Source organism: Muntiacus reevesi, chromosome 19 (genome assembly GCF_963930625.1).
Source record: "Muntiacus reevesi chromosome 19, mMunRee1.1, whole genome shotgun sequence".
Lineage (NCBI taxonomy): Eukaryota > Metazoa > Chordata > Mammalia > Artiodactyla > Cervidae > Muntiacus > Muntiacus reevesi.
The window spans coordinates 46,273,957-46,298,231 of NC_089267.1; the positions used below are offsets into that span (position 1 = coordinate 46,273,957).

Below are 24,275 nucleotides of genomic sequence, written 5' to 3' on the forward strand. Positions count from 1 at the left end.
TTCATGTATACAATATCAGTTTAACTTTTCATGTAGGGATGGGATTAGATCTTCCACTTTGTCATATATACATTAGACTAAGCAAACCAGTAGTTTTTTCCTTATGGACTTTGAAAACCAGGTGGAGTACTAATTGGATATACTGGCTGAATGCAGTAGCCTGAAAGTTTTCATATGAAGTGTCTTTTAGTCATCAGGCAGCTATAACTCTGCTGTTGTTCAAATCAGGTACAAAGTATTGTATTTGCATAATAATAAGAGAGACCAGTAGCTGAAAATGCTACGCCATACCCCTACAAACTAGGACTGAAAGTAGAGTGCACTTTTCCACTGCCCTTTGATACTTAAGAAAATGTTTTTAATAATGTTAAAAACTTTGTAGCAAAAGGAAAATGCATTCAAAATACTTACCATTTTAAAATTATGTTTTAAAAACTTTTTTTGTGTGTGATCATAATATTTTACAGGCCATACTGAAATGTAACTGTCTTAGGCTTCTAAGTGTACTGTAAGTGTCCTGACACATGCTGCATTGACTGTAAAATAATACTTTTTATAGTGAGCTAAACTAGAAATGTGATGTATTTTTGCTGTTATAGTACATAAAGACACTAAGCCATCCTAGTTTGTTGTTTTTGTAATTGTTATACATTTTGATAACTAGTATCGTTGAGGTTTAGAAGATGTAAAATATTGTGGATTTCTTTTAACGGACTATAGCAGCTCCATACAACTGAAACAGAAACTGATAAATATTAAAATGATTCCTTTAGAGAAATTGATGGAGAATATATTTCACATTGGGGGTAGTACCCTAAATGTAGTTCAGTAGTGACAACCTGAGTCTATTTATCACTTAAAAAGCTTAGATTTCTCAAGAAGAGCTGTAGATTCTCAGTGTGAGCTCTAAACTGCCAAGTATAGATCTAATTACACAGCTTTGAGCTGTGGAACCACTTCTCTCTAACCCAGATTACTGACCTTCTTTTATTTGCATAATGTAATGCATGAAGACTAATCAATGAATTATATAGTTTTCTGATATAGATAAGACAAGTAACCCTATTTGAGGTAGTTTGTGTATGTGATAAAGCTTTTGCCATGTCTTTTAAAACTAAAAAATATGCTTGGGACTTCCCTGGTGGTCCAGTGGCTAAGACTCTGTACTCCCAGTGCAGGGGCCTCATGTTCAATTCCTGGTCAGGGAACTAGATCCCACATGCCACAACTAAGAGTTCGCATGCCAGAATTAAAAGATCCTGAGTGCACGATTAAGACCCTGCACAGCCATGTGTGTGTATATATTTATATTAGTAATGCAAGTGGTTGGCAGGAATATCTGATGATAAATGCTAGTTGTTATACTCATGATTAATAAAATAGAGAATTTTAAAATTTATTATTTTACCACTATTTTTAGTAATAATAGTTTTACTGATGTAATCCAGTTATGCATGCTTAGTCACTCCGTCATGTCCAACTCTTTGCAACCGTATAGACTGTAGCCTGCTAGGCTCCTCTGTCCATGGAATTCTCCAGGCAGGAATACTGGAGTAGGTTACGATTTCCTCCTTCATGGGATCTTCCCAACCCAGGGGTTGAACCCATGTCTTCTGTGTCTCCTGCATTACAGGCAGATTCTTTACCTGCTGGACCATCAGGGAAGTGTCAAATTTTTCTACTGTTATAAAATATAAAAATGCTTTCTTTACTCATATACATCAGTAAGATATTATTTTAGTTAATGAATCAGAATAATTTGATTCATTGTAAATGTAGTTTGCTTTGATTTAGGAACTTTTTGACGTCAAAGTCAAGAAGTTGTTTTTTTTTTAAGATGCTCTTAGAATAGCTTATTTTATGAATTCTTTTTAAAACCTGAATTTTTAACTTTGCAATGGCATTAAAATATCAGTTGACCTTGAACAATTTGGGGGTTAGGAACGCCAACCCTCTATGCAGTCAAAAATACCTTAATTGGCCCTCCCAATACCTGCTTCCTTTATATGCATGTTTTCTCCAGATCAGCGGTTCTGCAGAGGATTCAGTTAGCAATGGATTGTGTAGTTCTGTAGTAGTTTTTTTTTGTAATCTTTTTTTTTCCATTTATTTTTATTAGTTGGAGGTTAATTACTTTACAATATTGTGGTGGTTTTTGCCATACATTGACATGAATCAGCCATGGATTTACATGAATTCCCCATCCTGATCCCCCCTCCCACCTCCCTCTCCACCCGATCCCTCTGGTTCATTTGAAAAAGTTCTAATGAGATGGATGAAACTGGAGCACATTATACAGAGTGAAGTAAGCCAGAAAGATAAAGACCAATACAGTATACTAACGCATATATATGGAATTTAGAAAGATAGTAACGATAACCCTATGTAGTATTTAGTATTGAAAAAAATCTTCAAATAAATGGACCTGCCCATTTCAAACTTAATTGTTCAGTGATCAACTGTATACACATAGCTTTACAACAGTATCAAAAAACTAATAGTAACAATTTTAGTTATTAAATATCAATGGAGCATTTGCTAATAAATTTAAATAAACAATACAGGAAAATTAATTATCCAATTGAATAATTGGAAGTTAGATTTATACCTCATATCTAATAAAAGATATCAGTGAAAGTGAATGGCAACCCACTCCAGTATTCTTACTGGAAAATCCCATGGACAGAGGAACCTGGTGGTCTATAGTCCATGGGGTCGTGAAAGAGTCAGACATGACTTAGCAATTAAACAACAATCAGTGAAAGTATTAACTCAGCCTGCATCCTATTATTTATAAACTTTTAAGTTTCCATCTCTTCTCAGGAAGGAATGGAGCTGCAGATGTAGAAAGTGGACTTGCGGACACAGTGGGGAGGGAGTGAGTGGCAGGGATGGAGGAAGCAGCAACCACATATACCTGCCATCGTGTATGAAATGGGCAGTTGATGAAAAGGTGCTATATAACATGGAGCACAGTCTGACTCTCCATGGCGACCTAGAAGGGTGGGGTGGTGGGGAGGGGAGGGAGGCTCAGGAAGGGGGAGGTACGTGTATAATTATGGCTGATCCGTGTTGTTGTATGGCAGAAACCAACACAACATTGTAAAAAGTAAACAAAAAATAAATAAAGGACATAAGAAAAAAATTCATATCTCTGCTCAAAAATGTGCTAAAAATAAGTGGTTATTTGTGAAAGCTGAGCATTTTTAGCATTGGAATTTCAGCAACCACTTGTGAGTGCCACTGGTTGGATGATAGCAGGGAGAATGGCACGGGGGATGACAAGGAGACCTCAAAATTAGTAAGATGTAAACATGCCCTCAGTCTACACCCAAAGAGGCACTATAACTTCTCAGAAAGAAAGTAGACTTTGGAATGTCAAATCTGAGGCTAATTCCCAGTTCTGCTCCTGAATGAGTAGCAAGTTATTAAAACTCTGAGCTTGTTTTCTCACCTGTAAAATACTAATAGAATTGCCTACCTAACTGTATTGTTATTAGTAAGTTAGATAACTGTGCTGGGAGCTAGTACTGGGACTATCACATAGTAAGCACTTAATAAATCATTTCTTTTACTATTAGTCCTGGTAATTATTAACAATAGTGGAAAGACCTGTGTACAGCTCAAGATTACACAGGGCACAACCATGAACAAAGTGCCATGGAAGTGGCATTTTTCTCTGGAGAGATTGGAGAAGTGTCCTTTAGAACTGGGCCTTAAAGGTTTGTAGAATTTCCCCAAGTGAAGTTAGCAGGAGAACTAGGTAAAGTAAAACATGGGTAAAGGCCTGGGAGCATTGATACAGATGCACGGAGGCTGTGATTAACAGGAAGGATTTAGAGAGATGACACCCCAAAACCAATAATGAAGAAACTTGGAATGTCATGACCTTTAAGTTAAGGAATTTACTAGATTTAAGAGAGGAACCCAATTAATTTCTAGATTACACTTTTATCTCTTTTTTTTAAAAGCTGCATCTTCCTATAGTTGTTCATGTAATGAGTTGCAGTTTCTGTGTGTGCCAGGTTCCTAGATTCCAGTAATGCATCATAGTAACCAGATATTAGCTCTGTGAGCACAGGAACACGTGCTGGGGTCATCCACGGTTACATCCCCAGTACCTCTCATGGAAGTGTTGGGTGATCGCAGATTCACAGAGGAGCTAAATTGAGCACAAAAAAACTTTAAAATGTTTGTGCTCAGTTGTGTCCAACACTCTGTGACCCTATAATCTGTAGCCTGCCAGGCTCCTCTGTCCAAGGGATTTCCCAGGCAAGAATACTGGAGTGGGATGCCATTTCCTTCTCCAGGGCATCTTCCCGACCCAAGGATCAAACTTGCGTATCTTGTATTGGGAAGCGGATTCTTCACCATTGAGCCACCTGGGAAGCCATTAATAAATGCTTAAGAGAGGAACGTGTGAATTCTTTGGATGCTCAAAAAGAATGAATCACTTCTACCTGGACACATCAGGGAAATTTTTATTATTTTAATTTAATCGTAATAGTAGCATCATCTCCCTCAATGTAGGTATGAGTTTCTTTTCTTCCTTTCTTTTTTCTTCTTTTAAATTTATTTTTTAATTGAAGGATAATTGCTTTACAGAACTTTGTTGTTTTCTGTCAACGTCAACATGAATCAGCCATAGGTATACATATGTCCCCTCCCTTTTTTTTTTTTTTTTTTTTTTTTTGAAGGCAACGTGCTGGACCTCAGTTTCGATGAGGAGACGGTAGTGAGTTCTCACTCATGTTGTTCAGATTTTCCAAGGAATGCATGAGAGGGTGTCGTCATCGATCGTCCCCTCCCTTTTGAACCTCTCTCCCATCTCCCTCCCCATCCCGCACCTCTAGGGTGATACAGAGCCCCTGTATGAGTTTCCTGAGCCATACAGTGAATTCCCAATGGCTATCTATTTTACACATGGTACCAAGGGAACATTTCATGCAAAGTTGGGCTCAATAAAGGACAGAGATGGTATGGACCTAACAGAAGCTGAAGATTTTAAGAAGAGGTGGCAGGAATACACAGAAGAACTGTACAAAAAAGATCTTCACAACCCAGATAATCACAATGGTGTGATCACTCACCTAGAGCCAGACATCCTGGAATGTGAAGTCAAGTGGGCCTTAGAAAGCATCACTACAAACAAAGCTAGTGGAGGTGATGGAATTCCAGTTGAGCTATTTCAAATTCTGAAGATGATGCTGTGAAACTGCTTCACTCAATATGCCAGCAAATTTGGAAAACTCAACAGCAGCCACAGGACTGGAAAAGGTCAGTTTTCATTCCAATCCCAAAGAAAGCAATCCCAAAGACTGCTCAAACTACCGCACAACTGCACTCATCTCACACACTAGTAAAGTAATGCTCAAAATTCTCCAAGCCATGCTTCAGCAAAACGTGAACCGTGAACTGCCAGATGTTCAAGCTGGTTTTAGAAAAGGCAGGGGAACCAGAGATCAAATTGCCAACATCCACTGGATCATTGAAAAAGCAAGAGAGTTCCAGAAAAACATCTCTTTCTGCTTTATTGACTATGCCAAAGCCTTCGACTGTGTGGATCACAATAAACTGTGGAAAATTCTGAAAGAGATGGGAATACCAGACCACCTGACCTGCCTCTTGAGAAGCCTATATACAGGTCAGGAAGCAACAGTTAGAACTGGACATGGAACAACAGACTGGTTCCAAATAGGAATAGGAGTACATCAAGGCTGCATATTGTCACCTTGCTTATTTAGCTTATATGCAGAGTACATTATGAGAAACACTGGGCTGGAAGAAGCACAAGCTGGAATCAGGATTGCCAGGAGAAATATTAATAACCTCAGATATGCAGATGACACCACCCTTATGGCAGAAAGTGAAGAGGAACTAAAACACCTCTTGGTGAAAGTGAAAGAGGAGAGTGAAAAAGCTGGCTTAAAGCTCAACATTCAGAAAACTAAGATCATGGCATCTGTTCCCAACACTTCATGCCAAATAGATGGGATAACAGTGGCTGACTTTATTTTTGGGGGCTCTAGAATCAGTGCAGATGGTGATTGCAGCCATGAGATTAAAAGATGCTTACTCCTTGGAAGGAAAGTTATGACCAATCTAGACAGCATATTAAAAAGCAGAGACGTTACTTTGCCAACAAAGGTCCATCTAGTCAAGACTATGGTTTTCCAGTAGTCATGTATGGATGTGAGAGTTGGATGGTGAATAAAGCTGAGTGCCGAAGAATTGATGCTTTTGAGCTGTGGTGTTGGAGAAGACTCTTGAGAGTCCCTTGGACTGCAAGGAGATCCAACCAGTCCATCCTAAAGGAGATCAGTCCTGGCTGTTCATTGGAAGGACTGATGCTGAAGCTGAAACTCCAATACTTTGGCCACCTGATTGGAAGAGCTAACTCATTGGAAAAGACCCTGGCGCTAGGTAAGATTGAGGGCAGGAGGAGACGGGGACAACAGAGGATGAGATGGTTGGATGGCATCACTGACGCAATGGACTTGAGTTTGGGTAAGCTCCGGCAGTTCGTGATGGACAGGGAGGCCTGTCGTGCTGCAGTTCATGGGGTCGCAAAGAGTCGGACACAACTGAGCGAGTGAACTGAACTGAACTGACTGTTTTCAGTGGTTTATCATTTTTTTCTGAATCTTGAATGAATTGTTTCATTGTATACAGTCATAATGAGTTTGTGTTTTACCTTCCCAGCTGTTATTGCTCATCTGTCTAATGTCCATTTCTACCTAGAGCCTGTATTCACCAAATCCATGTGGATTTGTTGTCTTCTTTGTGCCTATGACCTCTGTATATTATACTTTCCTAGGAAGTACTATTTATTTTCTTCTGCTAGAGCATGTCTCTTTTCTTTTTAAACATTTCCAGGTAAACTAAAACTTTTTGATCAAAAATACAGCCGCTACCCTCCTTAAAGTCCATTATTAAATATGTGTTCTGTAAGTTTTTACTTTGATGCTGTAAATCCCTTAGCAATAAAATAATCATCAAATATAGTAGTACAGTAGTAAATTATAAATATACCTTTACAACCTCATCAGTGGTCATTGCTCCTTTTCAATATAATTTATATGTTTATAAAACTTAAGGCTTGTTTCAGTGAGCAAGACAAGTATTGTAAGATATGCAGAGAGAACATTATCTTTTTATACCCCCATCCTATTTTCATTTGTGAGTTAATTAATTTGGTGGGTGTCCATTCATATCTGTCTCTTTTTAAACACACACACACACACACTTTAAAATACACTCCACAAAATGCAGTGGAAATTGTTTTTCAATTTTATTTTTTTATGTAGTACTGTATTATGGATATCTCTGTAGATATCTTTGCAGACCTGTTGCTGGGTGTGTGTGTGTGTGTGTGTGTGTGTGTGTGTGTGTGTGTACAAGAACAAAATCCAGTTCTTCTTGTGCCCCTCATTGGGTTTCGAGAACCACACAGTGCTAATGAAGTCCCATACCTTTTCGTGTGTTGATGACTATTTTCACTTTCTTGCCTACGAATTTCCCAGTAGTCACAGAGAAAAATCCTGACAGATTTAAACAAAAATATAATCATTTCCATACTAAATAAGATATCATAAAGTCAAAAGATAAAGCATAGACTAGAACAAAATATTTGCCGTGTAGAAAAAAAGACAAAACATACTATCTTCTATATTGTAAAAGCACCTAAAAAATAATAAGCAAAAATGCCCAATAATAAAACAGACAATATTCAAAATAGAGACATAGTTCAATGGTCATATATATTTGACCCAACAATTTGGCTTCTAGGAAAATATCTGCAAACATATGAAATTACTTGTATACAGAGTTGCTTATTACAGCATTGCTTTAAATAAGAAAAGATTAGAAGCAATGTAAATACAACAAAGATTGGTTAAATAAATTGTGGTATTTCTAAGTAAAGGAATATTATTGCAAATGAAAAAGTAAATCAGGAAATTTAGTATGGATGTGAAAAAGATCTTCAGATGACCAATGTCTTCAACTGGTCAGTATTGGCAGGACTAAAATGAAAACTGATTCACAGCAATCAGAATGAAGCCTTTTAAAATTACATTTACTTGATATGACAGATAAGTTAATATAATCACAGCAATAAAAACGATTTTGTTGCCTGCCTGCCCTTGTGGTATATAAATCTGAAATCTGTCTGCAGTGGCACTCCTCATTCAAACTACACATCGTAGAAAATGGTTTGGCTATTTTCTCCATTCTCCCAAAGATAATACTTACAGAATCATTTTAAACGCACAGAGGACAGGTTTAGGGGTTTGTTTTTCTTTCTTTCTTTCTTTCTTTTTTTTTTTTTTACTTCCAATGGCTACCACTTCCCTGGATTCTCAAATTTTAACATTCAACTTATTAATGACTTATAAAACCAGATTGCTTGGTCCCATCCTCCTCGTTTCTGGCTCAAAATGAGGCGATGCTATTAATTGGTAATTTTAACAAGTTTCCAGAGGATCCTAATGCTCTTGGTCTGGGGACACATTTTTTAGAATCACTGTTTGTTTAGATCATTGGGGCTTATTTCTCTTGAGGATCCTGGGTTAAGAATGTTAGGAAGAACTGAGAGCAGAACAAATAAATGGCTATGGTGGTTAGAGTCATAACATGAATACCACGACATCAACTTCCTCACCCTCAAGCCTTATTCTTTAATCACTGCAGTAGCCAGTACCATGTACCATAGAACGTTATTTCTCATCAGCATTTCCTACTGAACACCTATCTGCCATGTGGTTGTATCTTTTTCAGTTATGTCGATTCTTAGTCTTCCTTCTTAGTGGAAATGTCTAGGGAAGAGAATTTGATTCAAGATTTTACAGTCAATCTTTGGCCTTCCTCCTGTTCTAAAATAATCTCAGGCTTAAATATTTCTGTTAATCTTTTTTTATTCCTAGTTCATCTGGCACAACACCCTTACAAGGTTGTTGAAGTGTTCCTTTTAATTATTTTCTGTGGTGTAAGATGGGGATTCCCAGGTGACTCAGCAGTATAGGATCTGCCTGCCAGTGCTGGAGGCACAGGTTCAATCCCTGGGTTGCAAAAATCCCCTGGAAGTGGAAATGGCATCCCACTACAGTATTCTTGCCTGGAAAATTCCATGGACAGGGGAACCTGGCAGGCTATACAGTCCAAGGGGCCGCAAAGAGTTGGACATTACTGAGCATGCATGCACCATGCACGTGGTGTTAGATATGCATGCACTTGCGTAGATGAGGAATAAATGTTTATACAGGTGACAATTTATACTACTCATTCACTGATCTAACCCTTTGGTCTTTGGGGTCAAGTTGATTTTATTAATGTTTTTTACCTTTATCATGGTGTTAATACTTACCAGCTTTGACTAAGGGTCTCCAAGTCGCTTGGAGTTTTGGCATCTCCTTTGAACTTGTTAGAAGTCCAAATTCTTGTCTTGCCTCAGACTACTTACTTATAGAAAGGGTATTGAGGGAAGGAGCAGTGGTTTGTGTTTTTAACAAGCCTGCCAGGTGATTTTGGTGGTTCTAAAATTGAGCACTGTTGTCTTATTAAATGTAGTGGTTCACTTACACGATATCCTTTAATCCTTGCAATAATCTTGTGACACTAGTAACTATATCATAGAGGAAATTAGGATCAGAGATAAAATAATTTGTTCTCAATCACACTGCTGTTTAGCAAACTTCAAAGTAGAATTGTCTTTTTAAGGTAATATGTCCTTCTTTCCTTTGACTACACTGAAAGAGTATCAGTTATTTTAGCATTTTGGTATTTTGAGTGTTTGTTGTCTGAGCTTTTACTTTTCATTAGTTTTAATCAGCATCTTATTTGAGGAACGGTTTCTTTGACAAGTCAAATAACAGAACCAGAACTCAGGTTCACATACTTTTTTTCCTAGTCCAGAACTGATTCCATGGTACATTTTTAAACTAAACGGCTTTTTAAACTAAAAATAAGCGTATAAAATATTTTTAATTCCATTAACCTAACAACCCCCGAGTTGAAAACATAAGCAGCTCAATAAAACAATTAAAACTTATCAGCATTATTGACTTGAATCAACTCTTCTAATCTTATTTTAATGACACATGCCCATTTAACTGCTGTTTGGTTACAAGCAGTGTTTCTAAGATTAATTTGGAGTTATTTCTGCCAAATGAAACAGTGCTGTCCTCTCTGTTAGTTATCATTTTCATATGAGTCTATTTAAATTAATTAACCAAATTAGCAAACCATAAAATCAAGTATGTTTATAGAGACCCAAAACCTTGTAATGGCTTCTGTTGGAGCCTCTAGACAGAAAATTCTTAATAAGAAAAAGAGTTTATTTTACTGAACAAGACATGATGGATTCTTTAATAAAAAGAAATTGCTACTTTAAGTTGTAACTAATATTTCTCTTGGCTGCAGTAGAAAATAATTTGCAAAATGATAAGTTGACAAGTCAGACTGAAATAATTAATGAAGATTTAGGGTCATATTTTATTTTCCCGTATGTTTTCCATATCTGTTATTTTAACAGGATTTACATAATATGGTATTTGAGTTATGGAGAAAAGAAATCTGGTTGTATTCTAAAAATCTTGCCCATCTGGAAAATGACTTTGGGGCAATACTAATTATATAAAATATCTTAATAATATCTGATATTTCATATGTATAGGTAAATAAAGATGAGTTATTAGGGAATTTTTGTAGTGGTGATTTTACTTATGTTTCCTTTTGAACTCCTTTTAATTTTAAAAAAGAAAACTAAGTTGGTGGTAATCATTAACTGTTTTCACACAGTAATACAGTGGTGATCTCAATAGTTGTTAATAATTCAGTCTTTTTTGTTTTGTTTTGTTTTGTTTTTTTCTTTTTTTTTTTTAAATTTTATTAGTTGGAGGCCAATTACTTCACAACATTTCAGTGGGTTTTGTCATACATTAACACGAATCAGCCATAGAGTTACACATATTCCCCATCCCGATCCCCCCTCCCACCTCCCTCTCCACCCGACTCCTCTGGGTCCTCCCAGTGCACCAGGCCCGAGCACTTGTCTCATGCATCCCACCTGGGCTAGTGATCTGATTCACCATAGATAATATACATGCTGTTCTTTTGAAACATCCCACCCTCACCTTCTCCCACAGAGTTCAAAAGTCTGTTCTGTACTTCTGTGTCTCTTTTTCTGTTTTGCATATTGGGTTATCATTCCCATCTTTCTAAATCCCATATCTATGTGTTAGTATGCTGTAATGTTCTTTATCTTTCTGGCTTACTTCACTCTGTATAATGGGCTCCAGTTTCATCCATCTCATTAGAACTGATTCAAATGAATTCTTTTTAACGGCTGAGTAATATTCCATGGTGTATATGTACCACAGCTTCCTTATCCATTCGTCTGCTGATGGACATCTAGGTTGCTTCCATGGCCTGGCTATTATAAACAGTGCTGCGATGAACATTGGGGTGCACGTGTCAGTCTTTCACCCCTACTGCGTGATATTTTTACTCAGTCGGTTTTAGGGAAGGACTGAGAAATCTCTTTTAACAAGCCCCAGCAGTATCTCCGAGGAAGTGGCCCCTAGGCCTCAGTGTAAGAAACTTTGAAAGAGAATCTACTTCTTCAAGCTAACACTGAAACCACCAAGGCTAAATACTCTATAGACTACCATAGCTTTTTCCATGCAGACTGCACCCAGCTTCTAGTCAGGTAGGGTCAACTCCTAGTGATTCTATCTTGGCATAACAGTGTGTGTTCCAATTTGGTGCCTTGGAACATATTTCTTATGGTTTCCCTGGTGCTTTGGCCACTGTTTGGCACTCAGTAGGTATGTGTATACATCTTGGCATGGATGAATAAAGGAAACCAACTAGCTCCACATTTAGCATTGCTGTTACCACACTTCATCTGTCTTTTGGATCAGTTCCCTAAATTATTTCCAGTTTTATCTCCCTCCTTAAATTGTATAGAAGAAGGGACCATGCCTTATCCATTTTCATAAGTCTCCCAACAGTATTTTACACACACATGGCCAATAACTATACATTAAGTAAAAAAAAATTTTGTGCTTATTTAATCCATCACACAAGATTCCCATCTCCATGAGGATAGGGACTTTGTGTCTTTTTCACAGCAGTTTTCTCAGGGCTTGGTAGTGACTGCATGCCCAGAAACGTTTAAGCAAATTAATAAAATATAAGTAATTTAAATAAATAAAATAATAAAATATAACTATTCTAATTGAGATTTTCTTAAAATTTAATGTTGGGGTAAATGAGATTTTGTGTGTGGTCACATATATTTTTATATAAAAGAAAAAAGTCTGCCTTACTTACCCTTTAAAAAGAAATTCATAGTTGAAATGCCCTTATCTTTAAGAAGACAGGATGGTGGGATTTGACAGAATATAAATTGGTGAAGCTTCAGCATGGCATTATGGTTAACAGAGTATTCTACATAAATTAGTATTAAACAATTTATGTCAGGAATTATGAAAATATCATAATGAACATAATGTCAGCATATCATTGACATCCTCTGAGGTAAAGATGACTCCTCAGAAAGCTAGAAAGCCTATGAAAAGCAGATTTATTTTTTAATTTGTTTGTTTTGGGGGGAGGGGTTGAAAATAAGGAAATCAAAAAATTTTCTAAATATCCATGAAACTTACTGAAATACATTTTATTATCATTCCCTTCAGAAATATGCTTATGATAATATTTCTTTTCAAATCACATTAGTATCAGAAAATAAGTTCAGTCAGTCAGTTCAGTCACTCAGTCATGTCCAACAACTTGTGACCCCATGGACTTCAGTTGCAACTGCAGCACGTCAGGCTTCCCTGTCCATCACCAGCTCCCGAAGCTTGCTCAGACTTAAGTCCATCAAGTCAGTGATGCCACCCAACAAAGAAAAACAACCATCTCATCTTTTCCAGTGAGTCAGCTCTTTGCATCAGGTGACTAAAATATTGTAGTTTCAGCTTCAGCCTCGGTCCTTCCAATGAAACTCAGGACTGATTTCTTTTAGGATGGACGGGTTGGATCTCCTTGAAGTCCAAGGAACTCTCAAGAGTCTTCTCTAACACCACAGGTCAAGAGCATCAATTCTTCGGCTCTCAGCTTTATTTATAGCCCAACTCTCACATCCATACATGGTCACTGGAAAAACCATAGCCTTGACTAGACGGACCTTTGTTTGCAAAGTATTGTCTCTGCTTTTTAATATGCTGTCTAGGTTGGTCATAGCTTTTCTTCCAAGGAGCAAGCGTCTTTTAATTTCATGGCTGCAGTCACTATCTGCAGTGATTTTGGAGCCCAAAAAAATAAGATCTGTCACTGTTTCCATTGTTTCCCCCTATATTTGCCATGAAGTGATGGGACCAGATGCCATGATCTTAGTTTTCCGAATGCTGAGTTTTAAGCCAACTTTTTCAGTCTCCTCTTTCACTTTCATCATGAGGCTCTTTAGTTCTTCTTCGCTTTCTGCCATAAGGGTGGTGTCATCTGTATATCTGAGGTTATTGATATTTCTCCCAGCATTCTTGATTCCAGCTTCATCCAGCCCGGCATTTCTCATATGATGTACTCTGCATATAAATTAAATAAGCAGGGTGACAATATACAGCCTTGAGGTACTCCTTTCCCAATTTGGAACCTGTCTGTTGTTCCATGTCCGGCTCTAACTATTGCTTCTTGACCTGCATACAGATTTCTCAGAAGGCAGGTCAGGTGGTCTGGGATTCCCATCTCTTGAAGAATTTTCCACAGTTTGTTGTGATCAACACAGTCAAAGGTTTTGGCGTAGTCAATAAAGCAGAAGTAGATGTTTTTTTCTGGAACTTTTGCTTTTTTGATGATCCAACGGATGTTAGGAATTTGATCTCTGGTTCTTCTGCCCTTTCTAAATCCAGCTTGCACATCTGGAAGTTCTTGGTTCACGTATTGTTGGAGTCTGGCTTGGAGAATTTTGAGCGTTGCTTTGCGAGCATGTGAGATGAGTGCAGTTGTGTGGTAGTTTGAGCATTCTTTGGCATTGCTTTCTTTGGGACTGGAATGAAAACTGACCGTTTCCAGTCCTGTGGCCACTGCTGAGTTTTCCAAATTTCCTGGCATATTGAGTGCAGCACTTTCACAGCATCATCTTTTAGGATTTGACATAGCTCAACTGGAATTCCATCACCTCCACTAGCTTTGTTCGTAGTGATGCTTTTTAAGGCCCACTTGACTTCGCATTCCAGGATGTCTGGCTCTAGGTGAGTGATCACACCATCATGGTTATCTGGGTCATGAAGATCTTTTTTGTACAGTTCTTCTGTGTATTCCTGCCACCTCTTCTTAATATCTTCTGCTTCTGTTAGGTCCATACAATTTCTGTCCTTTATTGAGCCCATCTTTGCATGAAATGTTCTCTTGGTATCTCTAATTTTCTTGAAGAGCTCTCTAGTCTTTCCCATTCTGTTGTTTTCCTCTTTTTCTTTGCATTGATCACTGAGGAAGGCTTTCTTATCTCTCCTTGGTATTCTTTGGAACTCTGCTTTCAAACAGGTGTATCTTTCCTTTTCTCCTTTGCCTTTAGCTTCTCTTCTTTTCTCGGCTATTTTTAAGGCCTCCTCAGACAGCCATTTTGCCTTTTTGCATTTCTTTTCCTTGGTAATGGTCTTGTTCCCTGCTTCCTGCACAGTGTCACGAACCTGCATCCATAGTTCTTCAGGTACTCTATCAGATCTAATTCCTTGAATCTATTTGTCACTTCCACTGTATAATCGTAAGGAATTTGATTTAGGTCATACCTGAAGATCTAGTGGTTTTTCCTAGTTTCTTCAATTTAAGTCTGAACTTCACAGTACGGAGTTCATGATCTGAACCACAACTGGCTCCTGGTCTTGTTTTTGCTGACTGTATAGAGCTTCTCCATCTTTGGCTGCAAAGTATGTAATCAGTCTTATTTCGGTGTTGACCATATAGTGATGTCCATGTGTAGAGTCTTCTCTTGTGTTGTTGAAAGAGGATATTTGCTATGACCAGTGCATTCTCTTGGCAAAACTCTGTTAGCCTTTGCCCTGCTTCATTTTGTTCTCCAAGGTCAGATTTGCCTGTTACTCCAGGTATTTCTTGACTTCCTACTTTTGCATTCCAGCCCCCTATAATTAAACAGACATCTTTTTTGGGTGTTATTTCTTGAAGGTCTTGTAGGTCTTCATAGAACCATTCAACTTCAACTTCTTCAACATTACTGGTTGGGGCATATACTTGGATTAATGTAATATTGAATGGTTTGCCTTCGAAACTAACAGAGATCATTCTGTTTTTTTTGAGACTGCACCCAAGTACTGCATTTCAGCCGCTCTGTTGACTATGAGGGCTACTCTGTTTCTTCTAAGGGATTCTTTCCCACAGTAGTAGATATAATGGTTGTCTGAGTTAAATTTGCCCATTCCTTAGAACACTGATTAAAGTGTGAACACTCCAGCTTTATGTCCTTGAAGGCTGTGATTAACTTATGTTAAATTTTACCAAATGACCTAGCATGCTGGTTCTATTTTCTCTAAACACTTTGGGAGATTTTCATTAAGTAACTTCTGGTCTTCTCCAGAATACCCACTCTCCTTTACTTTTGATACACCCTAAGTGAGTGTCACTTAAGTATTCCAGTTTCTTGAACAATGGTTATCTCAGATTTTACCTCACTATGAATTTTATCAGATCCCATATGTGAAACATTCCCTTTGACAAGTTTACTTTGGGCTAATCATTGAGTTGGCCAAGAAGTTCATTCAGGTTTGCCATTCGATGGTACGAAAAAACCTGAGCAGACTTTTTGGCCAATGCAGTATAAGGTTACTATGGGTTAATTATATAGCATGAGCTCTAGATCTATATCATTCTGTCTCCTTTCAGGTCAGATACCAGACCTCCTTCCCATTTTCACTTTTGTTTGTCCTCAAAATGATCTCTTACTCAGGTCAACTCCCATGAGCCTATTAATTTTCTGACTGAAAGCAGTCTGTTACATATCCTTCTAAATGTGTAGCCTGAGATAACAGCCAAGTTCCAGCTTCTGGGAAAACACAGTTGACAGGAAAACATGGAGAGATACTGGAAAGAGAGGCAAGATCAGGAATTGGTCATGGCTCTTTTGGAAGGCTGGGGATGAACCATGAAGGGAGGGAACAGGAGAGTGGAGACAGAAGAAGAAACATCACATAGAAGAGAAGGCAGGCCCTGATAGGCAGCAAATGCAGACCGCCAGTCACTGCCTGATTTTACTCTCTTTTTTGCCTTCACATTCTGCCTGACTTCTGTCCCTGAAAGGACTTTTATCCTTTTCCTCTTGACAAAGCATCCAGACACTGAACTTCCCCTAATTCAGATTTCCACTGTCACTTTGTAGAAAGGCTGCCACAACAGAAAATGCCAAATACTTCTCTAGAAGCTTTGTCTTCTCCAGCAGTCCCCTAAACTCTATTTTAAATGGTTGTTCTTAGACACGATTTCATCCAAAGAAGAGTGATCTTTATTGTTTTCAATTTCCTTAAACATCTTAATGATACTGGCAGTTTCATTGACTAGGGAGAATAAGACTCTAGTATGTTTTTATACTCTGTCTTCATAAGATATGATTGTGCTAATGAATCACATCTTCAGAAGAAAAATGCATAAATTAAATTTCACATTTTATATAATCCATTAATTTCATTTTGACTTCTGCTTATTTTTAGGATTAATGATAAACAAAACCATGGTATTGACTTTTACTTAACTTGCCCTTATCCAAAAGGAATTTGTTCTAAAATAAGCAAATGTTGGCATGTTCATAAACTGGGGGGTTATTTTGAAAAGTTAATAGTTGTTTATATACTGTGATTTCCAGACCAATACTAAGCTATCTATTAATGAAGGTGAATATTAAACCCACTGTTTTCCTTTATTTTAGGTGATGGTGTTTGTACATGCTCGAAACGCCACTGTAAGAACAGCTATGTCTCTAATAGAGAGAGCCAAGAATAATGGCCAGATTTCCTACTTTTTACCTACTCAAGGACCTGATTATGGACATGCAGAAAAACAGGTAGGGAACAAATGACAAAACAATGATTGTAATTGTAATGTTTAGTTCTCTTTAAAATATAGTTAAAGCATAAGATAATTTAAATATTAGAAAATCTGTTAATGTCTAATGGATTCTTCTTTTAAAGATAATTTTTTTAAGTTTCTAGAGTCAACACAAACAGATGTAATTAGCATAAACAAAAGCTTTTTTTTAAAAAAGCGTTTTATTTTATTTTGGAGTATAACCAATTAACACTCTTAACGGTAGTTTCGGGTAGAGAGCAGAGGGACTCGGCCATGCATACACATGTATCCATTCTCCCTCAAGCTCCCTGCCCATCCATCCTGCCACATAGCATTGAAGAGGAAAGAGTCGTGTCTGACTGTTTGCAGCCCCATGGGCTGTAGCCCACCAGTCTCCTCTGTCCATGGGATTTTCCAGGCAAGAATACTGGAGTGGGTAGCCATTCCCTTCTCCAGGGGATCTTCCCCACCCAGGGATCAAACTCTGGCCTCCTGCATTGCAGGCAGATTGTTTGCCATATGAGCCATCAGGGAATTCCCTGTAAAGAACATAAACAAAAGCTCTTTTTGAGAGTGCAAGTTTGAGACCCAGAAGATTCAGAACAACTGCCTTGCTATTCGGTATATACTCAAAGGGCCTGAAAAGTCTGGGTCCTTGTTAAAAAGGCAAAGCCTGAGCCCCTCCACCCCTGCCATGATTTTCCACCTCCTAGTCTGCATTTCTGCTTGATCCCCAGAGGATTTCTGCACATGATAGTTGAGAAGCACATCTATAGGTTATTTGGGTATTGCTAGTATTCAAAGATTTACCAAAGATTTTGTTTACTCGTATCAAATAATGAGTTAGATAGAGTGGACTAGAGCCTGAGGGCCAAAGGCGGCAATTTTTATAATTAGTTTAATTAGAAAACAGTCAGAGCCCTTCCTTTATCTTCTATGGATGTCTTTACACAATGGGGAAAAATTGAGTACTTTCTATCGAGATGTATGGCTCACAAAACCGAAAATGCCCTTTATCCCTTTATAGAAAATTTTGCCTTGATTTAAAGCTATACATATAAATTTTTTTTGATTAAAAAAAAACTATATGCATAAAATGGTGGGAACTTCAGAATATTTTGTTTGCATAACATGAGGTTGAACTGATATTTGCTGAGTAGCTGCTACATATGCTCTGCACCTTCATATTTACTAGCGTAATAAGGTGTATTTGGTTATTAGGATTGTGTTGTAAATCTTACCATTTTATATTGATATTTTAAAATCTGTCTGTGATAATGTGATACAGGTTGTTTTGAATGTCAGCTTCTCTTTCAGTGTAACTACAAAATTTATCCATTTTTTTTCTCTTTGTAAAATTTTCTATTACGTACCACTTATTATGCAGCTTTGTATTCCTCCAGTTATCTATTAATTATGAATTTATGAGAGTCTTTGAAAAGTCAGGTCAGCATTCATAAGTCTTGTTTCATTTTCTTTGGAAATACAGAGCAGCTCTATTGTGTTTAAAAGCCAAGCCTTGAGAGCCACCTTGTGGATTTCTGGTTATTTCATACCTCTCCATTCTGAGAGTCATTGCTATTCTAAATCATACAAGTTTGTTGTTTCATTGTGATAATAATATTCAGTATTTATCAAGAGTTTACTTGAGGCAGGCATTGTTTTCATTGTCTTCTATTACTCACTCAATGATCACAACTTATGATGTAGGTTTTTACTGTTGCTATCTCTTAATGTGACATATTATGCATAAGTAATTCAAATATAGCATTAGTCAAAAGCATATAGAAATAGTTTATGTAGAGACATTTTCAAATGATATTTATTTAAGGCTACACCACCAAACATGTAATCACAGAACACTAAGCTGGAAAAAAAAAAAAAAGCAGAGAAATATAGAGTTTTCCTGCAGTTAGGTAGGCTTGGAAACCCCTAATCATTTTATTGGACCTTTTTTTGGATATTTTTATTATACTTGATTTTTATCCTGACCTACTTATTATTTTTTTGAACAAGGGTGGATTCCTCAGAGATTTATTAATAAGTACATGTTTTCAAGGAACATTGTCCTTTTCTCCGTTATCCTTTTTAATATGGTATTTGGCTGATCATAGCCACCCTAAAACTACCTTTCTTGTTTGCCTTTGTTTCTCAAAGACAAACATTATGAAGAGATGCTCTCACTTTAGTTATCTCACTTGACAGAATGCCACTATTCTGTCTTTTAAAGATTCTCATCCGCATTTTACAAATAAGAAAACTGAAAAAAGAATAAATTTTTCCAGAGGCTTCCATGTAGTAAGTTGAGCTGTGATTTGAATTAGTCTGACTCCAAAGTCTACCTTTTCACCACCCGTTTCACAAACAGTGCATCCTGTTTGTTCAAAAGTGAGTATATCAAACCCAACCTGCGGTTTGCTAAAGGCTTTAGAGCTTTGAGCTTGTGGTTTTGTTTTGTTCTTTTAATTAAGTGGAAGAACATTTCTTCTGCCCAACTATATCCTAAAGAAAGATTTAAAACAATTGGCCCCTCCACCATGGAAATTATTTTATAACAAAATATAGTAATCTTTCTGAATGTTTTCTCAAAGCTCTAGAATTTTAGTTTATTCTTCTAGTGCAAGATATATGTTTGATCCTATTCCTTGAAGTGCCTTTTAAACTTGAATAGTATTAACTTTCTAGCAATCTAAGGACACTATTACCATGATGGCAGGAGATATTTCTTCTCACGAATTTGAAAAATGGAAAATTAAGTATTCAAAACATGAAAATTAGAAGGCAAATTTGCTATGGTAGCACATAAAAATTTAGTCTCGTGACTCCTATTGAAGGAACTACAGCTCAATACCTATTGTGCCACAGCCATACTTTACTCCTAAGTGTTTAAAGTAACCATCTCAATTCCTAATTCACCAAGTATGGTTTTTAAAAAGCATTTCTTCACAGTTTTATTCAACATACAGTCACTTTCAGTTCAGTCACTCAGGCGCGTCCAACTCTTTGCGACCCCATGAACCACAGCATGCCAAGCCTCCCTGTCCATCACCAATTCCCAGGGTCCACCCAAACCCATGTCCGTCGAGTCGGTGGTGCCATCCAATCATCTCATCCTCTGTCATCCCCTTCTCCTCCTGCCTTCAATCTTTCCCAGCATCAGGGTCTTTTCCAATGAGTCAGCTCTTCGAATCAGGTGGCCAAAATATTGGAGTCTCAGCCTCAACATCATTCCTTCCAATGAACACCCAGGACTGATCTCCTTTAGGATGGACTGGTTGGATCTCCTTGCAGTCCAAAGGACTCTCAAGAATCTTCTCCAACACCACAGTTCAAAAGCATCAGTTCTTCAGCGCTCAGCTTACTTTATAGTCCAACTCTCACATCCATACATGACCACTGGAAAAACCATAGCCTTGACTAGACGGACCTCTGTGGACATAGTAATATCTCTGCTTTATAATATGCTGTCTAGTTTGGTCATAACTTTCCTTCCAAGGAGTAAGCGTCTTTTTAATTTCATGCCTGCAGTCACCATCCACAGTGGTTTTGAAGCCTAGAAAAATAAAGTCAGTCACTGTTTCCACTGTGTCCCCATCTATTTGCCATGAAGTGATGGGACCAGATGCCATGATCTTAGTTTTCTGAATGTTGAGCTTTAAGCCAACTTTCTCACTCTCCTCTTTCACTTTCATCAAGAGGCTCTTTAGTTCAGTTTCTGCCATAAGGGTGGTGTCATCTGGCATATCTGAGGTTACTGATATTTCTTCCGGCAATCTTGATTCCAGCTTGTGATTCCTCCAGTCCAACGTTTCTCATGATGTACTCTGCATATAAGTTAAATAAGCAGGGTGACAATAGACAGCCTTGACGTACTCCTTTCCCTATTTGGAACCAGTCTGTTGTTCCATGTCCAGTTCTGACTGTTGCTTCCTGACCTGCATACAGGTTTCCCAAGAGACAAGTCAGGTGGTCTGGTATTCCCATCTCTTGAGGAATTTTCCACAGTTTATTGTGATCCACACAGTCAAAGGCTTTGGCGTAGTTAATAAAGCAGAAATAGATGTTCTACAGTCACTTTGTTTGTTAAATAATAAATAAGACTCATCATGGATTCTTTCTCATGGAGTTGGGAGAACGGTGTGTGTATATAATAAGGCTGTGTCTGTAGCTTAGTCACAGCTGAAAACGACTCTCTTCTTCCCAGTAACAGTTATATTTCAGGACCGCTCATGCCACTCCCTTCTTTGATTTCAAGTTCACTCCCAGCTGTAAAACCAACTGCTATTCCCAAATTGTCCACTGAAACAGGATAATACAGAACGGAAAGTGAAGTACTCTGAGAGTAACTTAAGCTATAAAGATGGTACTTGCATTCTAGGGGAAGGGAGCATCTCACGAATTCCAAATGAGGCCCAAAGTAAGAGAGCACATTGATGAAAAGCTTTGGCTCTAACTTCGCCTCAGAAGCCCTGTGGCCTTAGACACCTAAACTTTCTCTTCTATCAAGTGGAATAATAATGGGGTAAATAACACCTGTTCTAGTAGTTCACTGTGAGAGACAAATGGAATGATATATGAAATTATTTTGGAAACTAGCTGAAAAATGATAAAACACTACATGTCATATTATGGTAATCTACTTCTAGAAATTTACTTTGCATATTACTTTCACCCTCTCCCACAGAGAAACTCTTCTTAAGAAATCACTGTTTTCTATAAGACAGAACATACTTTAGGGAAAGTAGTAGATTGTGTTTATTCATAGAAGTTTATCATTAGGGCTACAGAATTTTCATTGGGTAAGCCATTGTTTTTTATTATAATTTTAGGTTGAATAAATTATTCCAATTAGAATCCTCAGATTCTGTTTCATTCTTCATCTCAGTGAAATAAATTCTTTCCTTTAGGGACAAAACTTTTAACAGGCATTAAATATTTTAGTACTAGGATGGGTATTCCCACCCACTTTGTACCATATTTCTCTGATTTATGGACACCAGTGTGGTTCAGTTTTTTACATATGTTAGTGATATTAAAAGTTTTCCTCATAGGTACATATGAGCTTCCATGGTAGCTCAGGCAGTAAAGAAATCACCTGCAATGCAGGAGACCCGGATCAGGAAGATCCCCTGGAGGAGGGCATGACAACCCACTCCAGTATTCTTGCCTGGAGAATCCTATGGACAGAGGAGCCTGGCAGGCTACAGTCCTTTGGGGTTGCAAAGAGTCAGACATGACTGAGCGACTAACACACACAGGTAGATATGGTCTATCATGCAGCAGGTCTCATGAATGTAGTTATTAGGGATATCTATTAAGCAAATCAGAACACTGGGAAAAAGCCAGTAATTGTATGTACCCTCAAGCTACTTTGAAGTATCATTTTATGACTTTTTATTGTCTGTATCTGTCAACCATCTCTTGTTTTCATAGGTTAGCCTTAGCCTTTGCCTAAGTTATAGGAATTGGGATTTGATATAAATTATCAGATACTTAGTATTGATAGCCTTAATTATTTCTGCTTTAGCAGCTTTCCAGCATCAGTATAGCCTAATAAAATTAGAATTTCCTCTTCCAGGAGTAGATGATATCTGTTAGCTAAAGAGAGTACCAGGTGCCTAATAACCCCCTTTCTCTTACTTTTTTACTTTAAATAAGTGTAAAATGTTATCTGAGAGTTTATTCTTTCCTCAGGCATATCAACCCCTTTTCCTTCTGAAGGCTAATATATTAATTCTGCTGTCTGTCTATAACCTCATAAAAAGAATGTTAAAAGTATATTAACTTTTACGTGAAATCAAAGAAAATTAATTAAACAATAGACCTGAGTGTTTAATTGGATTTTTGGAGGCATGGCTTTTTCATTTTCAAAGGGAAATAGTCACTTTAGCATAAAGACTGAAGCCAGGCAAACCTGGGTTTCAATCTTGACTCACACACTCTAACATATCCGTCTTTTGCCTTCCTTGAGCTGCAGCTTGTCGTAAACAAAATGAAACTGGGGTAACATAGATCTTGCCAGTCACATAGTAGACACTCTGTAAATGGTTATGTATGAGCTTTGAAGGGAAAGAAGATGACAGCTTTAAAGAATAGTGGATGTGACAACATTTAAATATGAAGATTTTGGACAACAAAAAATATTACATTGAATTGTAAAAAGTAATAAATAGGTTGGGGAAATATTAGTCACAAATACAACAGACTAGTTAATATCTATATCTTTAGATGTTGTACTTACTGTGTTTAATAGCTAAAACATGGTTTCCAATAAGTAAAAGAAGAAAAGAAGGAAATAAAATAGATAAACTATGGTAAAAAATTACTTAAGTTGTATAAATTAATAGACTGTATATTCTTAAACCCAGTAAATCATCAAACACTAAAAATGATAATGTCAAATTCTGAAGGTGATTTGAGGATATTGCATACTCCTAGATTTCCTGTTGCAGTAATCGGTTCACTTCTTTTTTAAAAGTTTTTGGTAATATTATTTTAAGAGCCAAACTGTTTTTCAGAGCCTTTAACCTTGAAATACTAAACCTGAGAATCTTTCCTTGGAAAAGTTAATGTACACCAAGAGTTTTATCCAAACATATTATTTATAATGAAAAAATTACAGACAGCTAAATATCCAAAACTAGGGGAGTTTTAAAGTATGGACAGTTAATTCAATTAAATATTATATACCTACTAAGAAAACTGATTTTAGAGTATATCAGACATCCAGTTCTAAATATGTCAATTTTAGTTCAGCTGGTTGAATGTGCCTCTCTAAATAAATGACCAAATGAGGCAAGACATGCAATCCCACAGAGGATTTAGAAATACATATATAAGGGGAAAAAATGTAGCATATAACATGAGAGAAGAATGAACAGTTCAATGGGAAGACAAAAGAGATTAATTTAAGCTGGTGGTCTTGTATTTCAGTAGTCAACAACAGAAAAAAAAAAATAGTAAAGGACATTTTACAAAAAAGAAAGAAAGAAAGAAAAGTAAAGGACATTCCAAGAGAAAAAGAACGAGAACATGCGCAAAGGGAACCAATTCATATATTTGAAGAATGAAAGTGTTTCTTGACCAGTGGACTGAAAGGTGAATGAAGGGCTAGGTATATGGATTTCAGTCAGAATGTAGAGGACCATGGAAGAGTGGTTCATTGATTAACTTTATAAACAGTGAATGATGAAAATAGCACT

At 37.2% G+C, this 24,275-nt stretch overlaps 1 protein-coding gene and 1 non-coding gene across 2 annotated transcripts in view; one reads left to right on the forward strand and one right to left on the reverse strand.

Moving 5' to 3' along the window:
- Positions 1–24,275, forward strand: part of ASCC3 (activating signal cointegrator 1 complex subunit 3) — a 336,030-nt gene that overhangs the window by 164,283 nt on the left and 147,472 nt on the right. Inside the window, exon 14 of the mRNA XM_065911620.1 lies at positions 16,934–17,068. Coding sequence (XP_065767692.1) covers positions 16,934–17,068 — 135 coding nt within the window. The remainder of the gene's footprint in view (positions 1–16,933; positions 17,069–24,275) is intronic.
- On the reverse strand, positions 4,708–4,800 carry LOC136150997 (small nucleolar RNA SNORD116). Its single transcript, XR_010659983.1, has one exon. It is a non-coding gene; the product is annotated as a small nucleolar RNA SNORD116 (small nucleolar RNA).